General features: G+C 42.0%; 1 protein-coding gene across 1 annotated transcript in view; it reads right to left on the bottom strand.

Moving 5' to 3' along the window:
• CBL (Cbl proto-oncogene) overlaps nt 1-16058 on the bottom strand; it is a 46929-nt gene that overhangs the window by 14672 nt on the left and 16199 nt on the right. The window contains exons 3-8 of the mRNA XM_083480958.1: nt 5461-5607; nt 4225-4381; nt 3404-3525; nt 2274-2411; nt 1468-1555; nt 784-915 (exon numbers count right to left, since the gene is read on the bottom strand). Coding sequence (XP_083337084.1) covers nt 784-915; nt 1468-1555; nt 2274-2411; nt 3404-3525; nt 4225-4381; nt 5461-5607 — 784 coding nt within the window. The remainder of the gene's footprint in view (nt 1-783; nt 916-1467; nt 1556-2273; nt 2412-3403; nt 3526-4224; nt 4382-5460; nt 5608-16058) is intronic.

Below are 16058 nucleotides of genomic sequence, written 5' to 3'. Positions count from 1 at the left end.
GTGAGAAGAAACCTTGTCAGTAAGAACATAGTAATGCCAGCTAGAGGAAAGAAAAGGAAAATCGAGGTGCCCCACAACTGCAGCATTTCTGCTAGAACTATTCTTTGTCAATGTCATAAAAAAGTGTTTCATTCTCTCTCTCTCTCTTTAGAATAGAACTTGTGGACATTGAAGGAAACTGAACATCAGGAGAGACAAAAGTTAAACGATAAAATTCATTCCTGTGAGAGGCAGTGACGGCCATCAATGTGGATAGTTTTCAAAGAGGATTAGAAAACTTCATGGACGATAAGGCTATCAGCGGCTACTAAACACAATGGCCATGTTCTACTTCCACTGTTGGGAGTGCTGGTCCTCCTCAGAGTAGACGCTTTAAAATTAATGGGCCTAACTTAATCCATTAACTTAACTGCGTTGGCTACAACCCAGTACGGCTCTGAATGCCAGTTGCTGGGAATCGCAAACTGGGAGAGTGATGTGGTTGTGCTCAGGTCCGGCTTTCAGGTTTCTTCTAGGTACCTTAGTTGGCCACGGTTAGAACAGGAATGTGAACTAGATAGGCCATTGGGCCTGATCCAGCCACCAGGCTCTTTCTGTGCATAACTGCTTATTTGCACTGAAGACAACATGGCCTAAAGACAACTCCCAACCCCCACAAAGACACCTTTTGTAGACTTGCCAGTATCTGCTTCATCAATACACAACATAAGCATAGGCAGGTCATCCCTGGCATGAAAGCTGCGGAGGGCCAAGGCCTGCTTTGAAAGGAAGCAAATTCCTTACCTGCCAGGAAGTGAGGCAGGAAGTACACATGAGGTGGCCACAGGGTTCTATCTTCACATCCTTGTCATTTTCTGCACAAATTTTACAGAGCTGAAAGGTGGAGCCCATCTCACAGTACAATTCATACTGTTCCTAAGAGCAAGAGGGAAAAGAACATGTGAGACGGTTTAATAATGCCACACCTTGTAATAACTGCCAGATAACCCAAATGTACAAGGTGGTAACATTTGTGTTCTTTACCATAACCAAGAGCATCACCTAGATGACTTTCAAAATCCCAGTGCTGGCAATGAAAAATTTAAGGCATGCACTTTTTTAAAAAAAGGCCTAACCTATGGCCACATATTTTCTCCTCCAAAGAGGTAGCAGTCAAAGGTCACCAAAATGGAATTGGCCTGATTATACCACCCCACCCCTTAAGTACAAAGGTTTCCAGAGTGGTGCCCTTGGATAAGAAGAAAAAAAATTAACATTGCAAGCTCTCCACTCTGAACCATATTCCTGACTGCCCTGGGATCCAATTGAGATTTAATGGTCTTTCCTCCCAAAGCTGAGATCTGAGTTATGCTTTGTTTACAAGGCCAAAAATAAGTCTTCCAAGCTTGTTTGCAACAGGACCACTGTAATGCTGCTGGCCAACATGTAAGGAAAGAAAGGAATGAAGTTGTGGCAGTCTCTGCTCACCTGCGTAACTTTAATGTGATCCTGGGGTGTGGGCTCACACAAACCGGTCAGGTCAGGATTCTGATTCCGTCCATCAGGATATAAGTAACTACAGAGCAGAACATTGTTTGGTTCAATAGAAATAAAAAGTCTACAGTGGAACCAGATGAATGTGGCACTATTCAGGAAACTCCCTCAGTTGGGAAATATAATGCTTTGGGCAGCGGGGGGTGATTTTGAAGAATGATTGTCTTAAAGGCAAGCATCTATAAAATGAAGAATGCTTTTTTAAAAAGCTTGTTTTCTGGTTGCCATATGTGCTAAAACAAAGGTGATGATAAATGACAAGTGCTCTTAATTTCAACTTTCTTGCCACAACACCTTGGCCGAAGAACTGGGAAAGGCCACAACTGCATCACAGTTGTGCTCTTTTTGCTCTGAGCACAACATCCAACTGAAGAGCCTAAAAGCTGAAAAGCGAAACTGACACACATTTTAGGACTGCAAGAATAATCTCAAATTCAGAGCCCATTCCAAAATCTGACAATTAAGCATGTGTTTGTGAAAACTGTGAATGTATAAGCCTAAAGATTGTGCAGTTACGTGGTCAACAGAATGGGGAAATGCCTTAAAAAAATCATAGAGAATGGAGTTATCACTGCTTGATGTTTCAAAAGTACTACAGCATAATGAATGCAGCTGTTTCCATCTGCCTTCCAGGGGCAGGAGCCAAGGAGGTAAAACCTGCATCTGAAGGGCATCATCCTACAGACACACTAACAGAAACGGGCAGGAGTCATGACAAACTACACTGATGAGTTACTTACAAGCCTTCCCTGAAACCATCGATCAGTGCTTGAAAAAGGGGTTTGTTGTGGGGGATTGTCTGGAGAATATTTCCATCTGCAGTGACATAACCAATGGCCCACTGGCCAAGCCGCGTGCAGCTCAGACGGAAAATGTAACTGAAAATAAAAGGAACACACAGACTTGAGGGCAGGATAAACTTGCTAGCTGGACAGAGCTCTCTCTTTCAGACGGAACGGCTGAAACAGTTTCGCCTGCAGATCAAAGGCAGAACCCTACATCCAGACAGAAAGGATTCAAATTATCTGAAGACCTCTTTCAACATGAAATTGAGCCTTCTTACTTGCAAGGATGCTCCTGACTTCCTAGAGGCAGTAAATTAGTTTTACATTATACAGCAGCTTTCCATTTCTGAAGGAAATACCTAGAAGGCAGCTCTTCGGCAATGTAAAGCAATAATCTCTTTCCCAGAAAGAGATATATATGCAGGATTTTAGGTCTGAAGAGCACGTCAAGACTTGCAGCCAGTGTGTTCTAGTCCCTTGGCCAGGTCCAAAGCTACCACGTGGGCTCGGGATATTTTTCCGGACTTCCAGGAGGTTAGACACTTCCTGCACAACTCCTTCACCCACCCCTGGCTTGCCGACAAGAGAGGTGGAGTAGAGACTTGAAGAGACTTGCAAGCGCTGGATTTTGCTTTGGACTACACAACACAGAAGTGATGACTTGGCGGTACATCACTGCCCTAAATGAGCTTTGGGATTTGTTACTCAAGGTGGAGAGCACTCCACACACACACACACACACACACACACACACACACACACTGTTATTTGCAAAACTACTCACGCCATCAGTGACAGACCTTAAACCCTGTCCTTATTTCTCAAAAATGAAAAGCTTTCCTCACACCTCTTAAAACAACCTGCTCTGCAGCCCTATTATTTTTACTGCTGAAGTTTAGGGAGACCAATGGGTTAATACTAAAACCCTTTATGTCTTGCCTTCAGCTTAGATCTCTGGAAGCAATGCCACAGTGCCTTCCAGCGGCCTTGAGTCATGTCAAACTTCCTTTGACAAGAGTGCAGTGTGTAGTAGACAGTAGGATAACAAGAGGCTTCAGAAAGGGATGCTGCCTTCAAGAACTCACCTGCCGGGTTTGTGGATGAACTTCTGAAGTCGTGCTTTGACCTCATCATACGTCAGGAATGCCATGTAACCAGGGTGAGTCACTGCAAGGCTATTCCAGTTCCTGAGCAAAGATGACCATGGCTGAAGGAGAAGAATGCCAACAAAATAGCTTTGCCATTTCAAAAGGAAAATCAGAAGTCCAATTCCACCCCCCTCTCCCACTTCCAGCCCAAGATGAACGTAAACACTTTGCTTAATCAGACTAGGCCTCTTCTGCTATTTCTCAGGCAGCCAGATTACCCAAGTTTATTAAATAATAACTATTATTATTGTTATTGTTAACCACTCATCTGGCTGTGTATAACTTATGTTCAATGGGACTTACTCCCAAGTAATCATCCAGTGGATTTAAAACTGTGGCACACAATTTTGTAGGATTCTGCAAGATGAATGTTACAATCCTGCTCTCAGTTATCTGATCAACCATCCTGTAGAATGGGCTGCTTAATATTCCAATCAGAGAACAGAGGCTGGAAGCTAATGAAGCTTAATATGAAGTGTGTGATTAAACTGTGATTTGAATTCTTATTGAATCCCAACCTTCTGTACTGACACAGAACAAAGTTGGCTGATGCAAGGGAGCTTTCCTGTCAAAGTTGCTGCAATGAACAATCCCCTTGTGCCAAAAATGATCCTATTTCCAGAAGTCAGAAATGGTGACAGCAGGTCAACAGATCTAGCTCACCACTAACACAAGAGATAACAACACCATAAATGTACTATAGACCAAGGGAAGCTTCACCTGGGTTTAAGAAAGCCATTCCCTTTTGTTTTACTTACCTGAAAGAGGCGGGTAAAGATATCAAATTCAAACACTGAAATGTAATCATTGCATGTCAAATCAATAGTAGATTTCAGTGCCATCGCCTCTAACCCTGAACTTATAGGATGCACTTCATGTAAGGCCTGGCGGAAGGTCTTCCATGGAACAATGGTCCTGGAAGTGGGAGAAAAAGAAGACCTCAGAAACTCCCTAACTCCATATGCATATAGATTCACAGCCACAACGGAAGGGAGGAATGTGAAACGCGCACAACAGGATGCCAAGAACAAGACATTTTGCGTAAGAGAAATGATTCACGCTAAAGGACAAATGGACAGCATCATATCTAATTTTGAATCTGTTCAGTTAACTGATGGAAGTAATGACTGAAGCACTTATATTTGTGTAGTTGCAAGAGAAAAAGATGCGACACAATCTCTCTCTAAACAAGGTCTCTCATGTAAACCAGTTTAATTAGCGGCTTTCAGATGTTAAGCTAGTGGCAAGTTAACTGCGGGGAGGAAAGAGGGAAGCCAATCTATGAGCAAGCATCTTGCTAACCAGCACTTTCCAAGTACCTTTCAGGAGACTGGCAATGCATATTTCATAAACAGACACTCTATTAGAAATGAATGTATGGCCCTGCCCCCCCCCGCCCCCCATCCAACCACACTTAAATTAATCTCTGCAGACAACCATCTAGAGTTATGACAGTCTCCATCCCTGCATCCAAGGGACATGTTAATTCCCATTCTGCCTAAAGCAGATACAAAAAGACTAATCCAGTGGTACTGTGTCTTACAGAACTAGTAGGAAGTCATGCAATGCCTGGTTCATTTGAGTGATGGGCCTATTTTGCAACTATTCATCATTGTCTTCTGTTCCGTTAAGTGTCACCCTAACATCAATGCAACACTGCATAAGAGCCAGGACCAACATGCCAAAGACACAGTAAGGCTGAAACAAACTCTCGGGTAGTGACCCTGAGAGTGGACGGTGGCCACAGTGGGAGCTAGGAGAAGTTCAGGTCGTTCCATCTGTTTCTGGCAGAAAGATCCCTGAAGGCGAGGATTGATAGCCACTCCCATGCAACCTCCTGTGTGGGCTCCCCCTCGCAGTTCCATCCTATGCCGTTTACAGATGCCAACACCAGCAGAAAGGTGTTTTCTGCAGCTGCTCCACGTTTACACGCCCCCATCGCCAACAGATTTGCTGGAGCCAAAGCAGAAACTTATATTGGAAAGAGTACTTACTTTTCCCCAAAAGCTTTTCTCCAGAACTCTGCTGCATCTGCCTTTGTGATCCGGAATGTGTCTCCCTGGAAGAGTCCACTTGGGAAAATGCCTTTCAGTTCTGCTAGCATATGGCTGAAGATCAGGGACAGTTTTGTAAGGTTGCGCCTGCAGGATCACAAACACAGATCTGCCTTGAAACGTGAAACAAACAGCCAGATGGGGGATAGAAAAAGGAGCAGAAAGCCGGATTTTTGAGTCACATTTTGGAATGCTTCTTCCAACAATGATACATTTGTTGCTTAGATTTACCTCTCAAGTCCCTTGCAGAAAAGTATGTTATCTACTTTTAGATATGCAATGGAAAGGTGAGAACGATTTAAGCTACACAGGAGGTTTATTACCAAGCTAGAATTCACAAGCCCTTGTTCAATGCTTCATTGTTGTTGTTGTTGTTTTTTGGTTACCTTTCTGTTCCATTTTCCGTTAACCTGGATCAGTTCAAGATTTCACAAGAGGAAGTTTTTATAGAGAAAGCACCTTGTGATCCCCAAATCCGAAGGTGGTGAAAGGGGGGGGGACAAGGGCATCTGAGGTGAGAGAAAGAGGCTGGCAGAATCAGAAGCAGGGGGAATGAATGGACTGGCACGTAGGGTCCACAATGTATTCCCTTCATGTTGCAGCCAGGACCAGAATTTTGCCAGCTGACTCCTTTAAAAGTAAATTCTCACCAAGTTCTAAATTCCTGCCTTGATACCTGAACACAAAAATCTGTCCCTCAAAGAGCACAATGCAACTGTTCCCTTCTGCATATACACTTTTAAAAATGGTTTTCATACTTTGAAACTGCATATATAAAATAAATCTTTACAATAAAATTAAGGGCTCAAAGAGGGAAGTCTTGGTTCATGGCCAAGGTTTTTTTTAATTTTTTTACAGCAGGCAGTTTTTCTAAAGAAAAATAAAACTAAAATGCCCAGAGAAACCTGAGGCTTGCTTCCCTTTGCAATGTTTAAAACACAGAGAAAACTGCAATATGGAAAGACTAGTTCTTGCAAATTTAAGGAGGGTCCCCACTTTTTAAAATGGACCGACGATAGGAAGACAACTGGAGTCAGCAGCAGCTGAAGAGACATTGCCGCTGCCCCGTGTCTATCACTGATCTTCAGTGCAGCAGAAGGGGTCTTTCCCTCCCCAACATGCCTAATCTGTTACACCAGACTTCAGCTCACTTCTAATCATATGAGACAGTTTTTTTCTTAAAGCCGTTAACTCTTTCGTTATCTTTTTCTATATCAAAAAGTGAGACAAGGTCAACTAAGCGACACTGTGTTTTTAACCGATTAGTGCTACATGGGCTGCTAGGAATGTATATTCTTCTTTTATACTGGGGGTGGGGTGGGGCGAGGGGGGGCTCAAACTTCTACTGCGTAACTCCTAAATTTGCACCCCTTATCATTATTCACCTAATACTTTTTTGGTGGCGGTTGTTTTTAAAACACCTACTACGTTCTTTCAAGGATTACACACACAAAAACTGATGCTGTTTACGACTATTTTCCAGATGTGCAGCTTTGCAAGAGAGAGTTCCCACTCTACAAATCTGCAATTTTTAAAAATGGACATAAAATGCCGATCACTACTCACTTCCTCCAAACAAGAAGTGTTTGTGAATGTTACAAAACAAGAGCAACCATAACCGACCTTACAAAGCAATCCTAAATATAGGAAGCTGGCATAAATTAAGCCTATTCCAAATTCTGTTCAGGAGGCTACTGGCTGCCGGCTGAGATGGCCCAACCCAAGAAAAGAGGAAACAGTCCCTTAAAATAAAGTTTCACTTACAACACTCTTTTTGCCCGCATAGGTTCTGCCAAGTTGCCACATTAAGTAACTGAGCTGAAAAAAGTTTGGAATAGGTGCAACTCTCTCCTTGCTCCACCCCTGCCACACCACAGGAAAGCCCCTTTTGAGGGACTTACACCAGTGTAAACTCTGCTAAGTTCCACTGGCTGAGCCCTGGCTGAGCCAGCATAGCCCTGTCTCAGTCAGGCTGAGGGAATTTTGCTGGAATATGCACTGCGGCGCCAGATTAAGGGAGTTACACCAGTGTAGCACCAGCTAAGCCCAGCCTGAGGTCTGCCTATTCCAAACTTGTTCATCTTGGCAGATCTTGGTAGTATGCGTTGATTATGTTAGCAGTGTTCAGATAATCTATTGAGCATACTAGAAGAAGTTAACGAAGCCAAGCCCAATTTCTTAACAAAAGTACAAACGAGTACTTCATTCTCAACTATTCACCTTTAATTTATGCTGCCCTAAACATTTCTATGTTGACGTTACACCTTAAATAAAGAGGCACCCCAGGTGGCTAACAAAACAAGGAGACAAGAGCAAAAGCCAACCATTTGCAGCATCAGGCAGCTCCCCGCTGATTTCTTTCCTTACAAAAACTAGTCAAGTCCAGATTTTTAAGATTGGGCTGTACTGGAATTCTTGAGACAGGTACACTGGAAGATTTTCCAGATGAACTGAAGCTTGTGACAACAGAGTCAAGACCCATGGTTCAAGCGTGGAATTAAGTGAGGAGGAAACCTTTTCTAAGGGCTCATGAACCACTGGAACTCAGGCCTCTCTTCACCAGCCTCATTTGTGCACATCTTGACTGGATCAATGCACTAACCCTCACCACATCAAAATGTGCTCTAACACGGCAGCTGTGTGCACTATGTCTGCCCATCCATTTCTTGGGCCGAGAATACAATACTGGAGTGAATGGGATAGCCACCCTCCTATTTTTAGCATCTTTTTAGCTTCCTTTAGAATGACACTCATTTGAGTCATTACAGGGAAAATGACAGGTCCCCCTTCCCTCCATATCTTGCTCAAGTGAGAATGTGAACTCAAGGACAAGTCAACTATTATGGCTGTGTTGAACATGGTCCACATTAGTTTTTCATTAGAATAGGTAGAACAGCTTTCATTTAAAAATGAAATGGAGGTAAGCATGATTTTAGCTTGAACTCTCCTGAGTAGATACTTTTGAGGACGGTTGTTTAAAATACTCAAAGGATCACATGTCTCAAAGAACCCACAGACACAAAGATTATTCAGCATCTCAGGCTAATACCGCCTTGCATTAGGATTAGGAAAGTGCACTGCATAGGTGGGCTCAGGGTAACAAGACGCCGCAGGAGTACCACAACTTTATTTTAAATACTCAAACACAACAGCTTTGCAAAGTTGTACATATCCAACTCACTGGCAGCTTCTTTAAAGTCTGAATAGGAAACGTGATCTCTTGCCTCACTGGACTTTGTCGATGGAAAATGTTTTTCCAGGAAACTGAAGTTATAACTGAGCAACACAATTAGCCGAGCTAACTTTTTAACAGCTGCTCTCAGGTGCTTAAGCAGCATAAATTTAAAGTCTATTTGCAAGTATAAACGAGGACATAAAATTACAACGTTCACAAGCCTGAGGGAAAGCTAAAACCCTGAATGACTATTTTATGTGCCTGTGGTTGGCAGGCAGGGCATGAACACATTTGTAAAGGGAACCATTCAGGGCTTGAGATCCAGAATCCACCTGGCAATGAACGAGAGCTGTGGCTTAACTGGGAATATAGTACGCTTGAAAGAAAACAAAAACCCACATCGTTTAATTTTACACATGAAAGTCGGTTAACAAGGTAAACACCATTTGCTCTCCTTCAAGCCATCAGGTGATACACAGGAAGGACACAGAAACTTCAGGCCAGCACCTGCTCCTGAAAAGCACCCATTAAAACCACTTCTGTTTCACTTAGAGGAGATCAAGCAACAGTCATCCAAAATGGTAGCATGGTGGTGGGAACACAGACTTGCTAGTAAACACTAGGAGCATCTGGTTACTCAAGTCTTATCTTGCAATTTTGGGTAGATCTGGCACAATGTGTGGAAGACCACTGAAAGCAGAAGTTCCCAGCTTTCCCAAGTGACTCACACCTGCCACTTTAGTTAGACACCATCCCATGAATGAAGCTTTACAAATGTGCCTGCTTACTAGTTACTAGTTATTATTTACTAAACTTGCTCTTACTGTATGTTTAATAATGCATTTTACTGTTTAGGTTCATATGCTACATTTCTATCCTGAAAATTGTTACTACTACTACTACCACCACCAACAACAACAACACCACTCTAATGGAATTTCCTCACTTTGAAACAATACCAAATTTGGCCTGATTAATCAGAGGGTCTGACTTAAAATTGTTACTTTAGTTTCTGGAAAAGAAAAGAAAGAACAACTGATCTGGCATCAGCCACCATAATGACAGCAGCAGCAACAAGTTTGTGGCAGCATTTAATTTGTAAAGATGTTTTTAAGGAAAATCCTGCTTGCAAAGGCATCAGATGCAACAGCATATGGAAGAAGCGCTCAGCACATGCCAGGCATCATTATGCATATTCTACTAAGAAACATTTGTCTAGAATTAATGGTGTGTTGGATGTTGTGGCCACAGCTGTAGGCCAGAAACAGCCGTTCTTTGGCATATATTGTCGTTTACCAGCATTTAACAAGAGCCTCTGTATTTAAATCTACTGTAACACAGGGCTGTGTTAAATGTTTTTCTGTTTCATTTCTATTGTCAGGTTAAAAGCAGTGCTTTCAGGGGACAGAAGTCCTTCCTGAAAGAAGTGTTAATTGTAAGTTAGTTTCCCTTTTTACAAACCTGTGCACCAATATTATTTCTCCCATCTGCTTTCTGCTTAACAATTCTCCATTTTCTTCTTACTACATCCTCTTCTGGGATCAGTCACACGGGCAACTTCAGCCAATCAGGGATTGTGTCATGTCACTATGCAGCCAATCAGATTTGGCTAAGTGATAACCTTGCTAAAAGCAAATAAAGAATTGAGAGCAAGACCAATGTTTCCTGAACAGGCAATCACTTTGAACACTGATATAGCTGTTGAAAAATTAATTGCTTAGCGATGGGACAAGTCCTTTTAATTCAATCCTACTATTAATTGAGTTTCTCAGAACTTAAGAAACTGGAGATAGGATCACCTTTCCACTCCAGCTTTACACAGTTTCCAGTTTCACTAAACATAAGCATCCACAACCTCTTGTAGCCAAAGTAGTTCAATCAGATAACAGATTAAAAAATTAGACAAGCCATGCAAGATCCAATTTTGAAGACACTGAACGGATATTGTCCTCGGCTCTCTCCCTCCCCTGTGCTGTGGTTGTACTACTTCCTTCCCCCCTTCATTACTGTTTTGGCTCCATGTGTCTTGCAGGAAGTCAACAGGTCAACCAAGTACTTCCAGTCCTGCCGAAACCTTCACAGCAGCCTTTCAATGGGCCCCCACTTCCCCCAGTTCAGCTTTCTGAACCTGCTCCCCTCTGACCTGCAGTAGGCTGTTCCTTTCCTGTTTCCTGTTTGCTGGATAAAAGCATTCTTCCACAGTAAGCGTTTGTCTTGCAGAAGACAGCAAACCACATTTTAACCCCTTATGACTTTCTTTGCACCAGTAAGATAATCAGACAATTCCACATGCCCAACCAGTACCTGCTGTACTTGGCAAAACCCCTACTGGGGTTCCTAGAATAATTTCATCTTACTCTCAGAACTAAGAGCAAACCAACAAAACTTGTATAATTCATATTCACTAGAAAGTCTGGCTTGTGCTGCTACCCATTAGCACAAGACTGACTTTTGATACCTTAAACAAAATTAAGCACCAACCCAACAACTACAGTAAAAGCAAGCAGAGGGTAAATGTGGAATTTAGCACTGGGAACAGGATTCAGCATTCTTTGAATCTCATGTTTCATTTTTGGGGGGAAGGATACGAACAGGCTTAGAAGCACAGGAGTACTGGGAAACTCCCAGTGACCATTTGAGATGGGAGAAAACTTGATTCCGTTTTCATTTTCATACCAGCATAGTATCATCAATTCACCCTTCCCAAACCAAAACACAGAGGATTCTTCGAAATTTGCACTTTTTAGAATTTTGTGATTCAATTCTCCAGCCAATGAGAATGCATTTAATTCCCTATCAGTGAAAACAATGGGAAAAACTGTACTACATCAGAGGAGATGCTAACAGAAATGTGTATGCTTGGCAAAACTCTATCCAAAAATTCATATATTAGGAGATAAGCACATATGAGTTTTGTGCAACTTTTAAAAGTTGCAAATTGATGAGGAAATGGAGCAAACTGAAGGTTGGAAAAATGAGGAACTGAGAGAAACCAAAACTGACAGATTCATCCATCCCTTGTGATCAGTAAATTGTGCTTTAATGACCTGCATATCATACTTCATTTCTATGGCAGAAGTAAAAGTATGCAAATGAAGTGAAAATTTGCATAATTTATTCAACCTAAAAAAATCCACCCCTTCTGGGCATATAGCTATTTTAAGCAGGAAGTATATAAATTCCAATGTAAAAATAAGCTACATACCACACAGATAATTAGAGAGTCCAAAATAAGGTTCTTTATTGTCTACGCATCACTTCCTGATACAGGTTTCTATAACTAATTAGATTTATGATGGTCAGAATCCTACAGTGTTGCTTTAAACATGCAGAGAAGAGTTAATACACTTTGCACATTTAGCAGAAGCTCCAGCAGGGAGCTCATTTTACACGTAGCAATTTTCAAAGTAACATTAGAATTAAGCATGTAATTACTGTTCTAGTCTTGGCCCTAAAATAATGTACTTACAATTTCTTATAATTAGAAAATTCTAGCCAAAAATGTGAATGGTAATGTAATTAAGCAGAAAAACAGTTTGGAGACATATTGATCCTACAATTGACAAGTCTGCAGAAAGGTTACAAAAAGTACATCATCCATTTCCTCTATGCACACATAGTAAGAAAAAATACTGGGAATGCCTAATTTTCTACAAACACTAATTTACTGAATAGATTTAAAGGCACGAGACTCCTGGAAATACAAATATCCCCTATAAAAATAACAACCCTGCTTCATTATTTACATTTTGTGAGGAAGACTAAAAATGTACCTAGGGACACCTTGTGCAAGCAAGTTGTTCTCTTCAAGCACTGTTTATTCAAAATGTCTAACATTAAAATTGATGGTGGAAAAATCAGAATGTTTCTCCCTTAGAAGATACATATTCTCATTAGAGACCTGCTCTATTACTGTATTAACTTTTAACAAGCATATTGCTTTTCTTAAGTAACTCAGATGTTCTGTATCAGGGAAGCTTTCTTCACAGGTTGATGAAGGGAAGATACAAGATGTTTGCAAGTTAAAACCAACTTGTTCCAACTGAGGAAGAAAACGTATTTTACATCTTACTAGAAAGATTCTGGGTCTCTCAAAGTGATGTGCACTCTGAGACACCCTGAGCCTTACTAGCAAGATGTAAAATTTGTTCTCTCCCCATTTGGAAAATGTTGGTTTTAGGGAAGGAGGTCAGCAGCAAGATGGGATGAAAATCTAGCAATGGACACCATCTCAAGCTGAGCACAGCCGGCTCTTCTGCTGTGGCCAGCCAGGCTTTCATCAAGGATGGGGCAAGAAGCAAGCAGTAACCCAGACACCTTCTCTGAGGCACGAGGAACTGGAGGGCTGCTATAAAACTTCATGGGGAAGGCCTGACTGGCTGCGATGGTGGGGGGCTGGGGGAGCTGGTTTGGTTGGACTCTCAATGTTGGTGGTTGGACTCTCCTCCCCCCTTTCTGGCAGCCCACTTTGCTTAAACCAACTTTTCCCAAAAGAGGGTAATAACATATTTTACATCTTACTAGGAAGGCTTGGAGTCTCTCAAAGTGCACATCTCAGGCCTACTAGAATCAATGAAAGCAAAGAGGTTGATAATTATACTAAGACAAGGCAGTGTAGCCATAGCTGTACAGTGGTGCCCCGCAAGACGAATGCCTCGCAAGACGGAAAACCCGCTAGACGAAAGCGTTTTCCGTTTTGGAGGTGCTTCGCAAAACGAATTTCCTATGGGCTTGCTTCGCAAGACGAAAATGTCTTGCGAGTTCCTGCGGGGGTTTTTTCCTCCCCCCCTTTCCCCAAGCCGCTAGGCCGCTTATCAGCTGATCCTAAGCCGCTAAACAGCTGATCCGCTAAGCCGCTTATCAGCTGATCCACTAAGCCGCTAAACTGCTTATCAGCTGATCCGCTAATAGCGCTAAGCCGCTAAGCCGCTAATGGGCTTGCTTCGCAAGACGAAGAGACTCGCGGAACGGATTCTTTTCGTCTTGCGAGGCACCACTGTATAGAAATGAGGAGTCCAGAACTGCAGACTGGTTGTCCAGAATCAGTCAAGTTAACTATCATAGTCCTCCCAATTCCCACCTCTGTGTTTTCCCCATCATAACAACTTCTGGCTGAATCTAGCAACAACAACAAAAAACGCACCTTTAGTTGCAGGGAGAAGAAATGGAAGCCAAATATTGCATTCTCAAGCACTTAAAAAACACAATGCACAAATAATGCTACATATTTATAACTTTGGATAAAGAGAAGCATGCACCTCAAGGTAAGAACAGTTACACTCAGAAAGCACCCTTATACTTCTCTGGGTGCTGTAAATAGTGCTAACATGTGATGTTTCCTCACAATGTCATGTGCTTACTCTCACTGCATCAGTAGCTTAAAGACAGACTGGTACAGTAAACATGGTCCAAAGGTTTAGGTCTGCCTTTGGAAAGAAAACTCGTCTATGCAGAAAAATTAGATTATATGGATATTAGGTCTCATGACAAAGAAGCATTTCAAGAGTCAATTCAGCAAGCTTTGCTCCCAAATGTTCACTGGAGACTTCCCTAACAAATGCCACACACTCATCAAGAAACAGAATAGGCTTAGTTTCAGCTGTTCTGTAAAACAAGGCTAGTATTTCACTTCAGAGATGCCCTTAGTCCCCAGACCTTTAGTGGGTGTTGTGTTTGCTTGTTTTTGCACTAGAAGGTTGCAGTAATTTCTGAGTACAGTGATACCTCGGTTTTTGAACATAATCCGTTCCAGAAGACCGTTTGAGTTCTGAAACGTTCGAAAACCGAAAACTCAATGGCTGACAGCTAGGCCTCAGGATCTTGCACTCAGTGGAAGATGCATGGCATGTTCGACTTCCAAGGCGTATTTGAAAACCGAAGCATTTACTTTTGTGTTTACGGCGTTTGAAAACCAAAATGTTCGTGAATGGAGACGTTCAAAAACCGAAGTATCACTGTACTGATTCTACTCTAACACAGGAGCAGATGAGTATCAAAACTCAGAGCCAAAAGTGACTGCATGCACATGCACAGGGGGGGTTGTGCAGGAAATGCACTCTATATGGGGCTGCTCTGGAAAAAACTTCACATGCTTCTTCTGGTACAGAAGGCAGCAACCCATCTCCCCAAATAAATGGACCACCACCAAAGCACACTGATCTGATGTCTCTATTCACTCTCTTTTCTCTGGGCATATTTAATAATAATAATAATAATAATGATGATGATGATGATGTATTATTTATCCCCCGCCCATCTGGCTGGGTTTCCCCAGCCACTCTGGGCAGCTCCCAACCGAATATTAAAAACAGCATTTTAAGATTCTTGTACTAACCCATAAAGCCCTGAAAGGCTTAGGCCAAACATTCTGTAGCAACCACGTCCTCTTGTTACAAGCTCATACATTTTATTCTCCTTTGAGGGGAAGAGGTGGCATGGCAGTGCTTCGGATACCAACCCTAAGTGGGATGGGTTAAGTTACAGACCTAACTTACAAAAATGTAAATGAAAAGCAATTAGTTGGAGCTTCTTATTTTCTTGTTATCCTGAGCCACTGCTGCAACTGTGTCTTTGCCATTTTGTTCTCTCTAAAGTCATTAAAGCTCATGTTCAAACAAATGTATGGAGCTTCGGGGCAGGGGAAGCACTAAAAGAATATCTCTGGCCTCATGAAAGAACCCAAATGTTGCATGTAGGTTATGTGTTTTCCACCTCTGATCTAACATGTCAGACCCCATTGAGGCAGATGAATGATTGCACCGAGTCCCTGTAACAGGATGATATTCCATGTAAGCAACAACTGCCCTGCTGCTATCAGTTTTTACTCTGACCCTTGCAAAGAAGTGCTGAATAGTCATGCTTAAACATCCTATGTCAACATTTATAAGATTTGTGCAGCTTCAGAGCCTTTCACAGAGTAATCAGGTTTTAAAAATAGATATACAACGGAACTACTTTCAAGTAAACTTTCAACACAGGAAGCGATTGAAATTCCACTTCACTCTCACTGATAGAAGCATAAGTCACCTTCCAGAGAACTGCAGGGCAAACTGATATACAAAATGAAGTGCCCACTGTCTTTTGCTTAGTAGGAGACTCATCCAGACATATTTTAGAGCCATCAAATTACATGTCCATCATGCCAGTCTGCAGCCAGTCAGCTAGCATTGATTCTGCGGACTGATTCTCCAGCATGAAACAGGAAGTCGACATAATTAGATGCTGTAAACCCACTATCAGAAAAAATCAACAGTTGAGCTGGACACAGCCTCTAACATTTTTACCTTAAAAGTCTTTGTGGATCCCTTCAGTGGTTCAACTGCAAATATTTTATTTTATTTTTCTAATTTTTAAGAAATAAGAA

Source organism: Podarcis liolepis (genome assembly GCF_965112155.1).
Source record: "Podarcis liolepis genome assembly, chromosome: 16".
Classification (NCBI taxonomy): Eukaryota; Metazoa; Chordata; class Lepidosauria; order Squamata; family Lacertidae; genus Podarcis; species Podarcis liolepis.
This window is presented reverse-complemented; position numbering and strand designations above follow the sequence as displayed.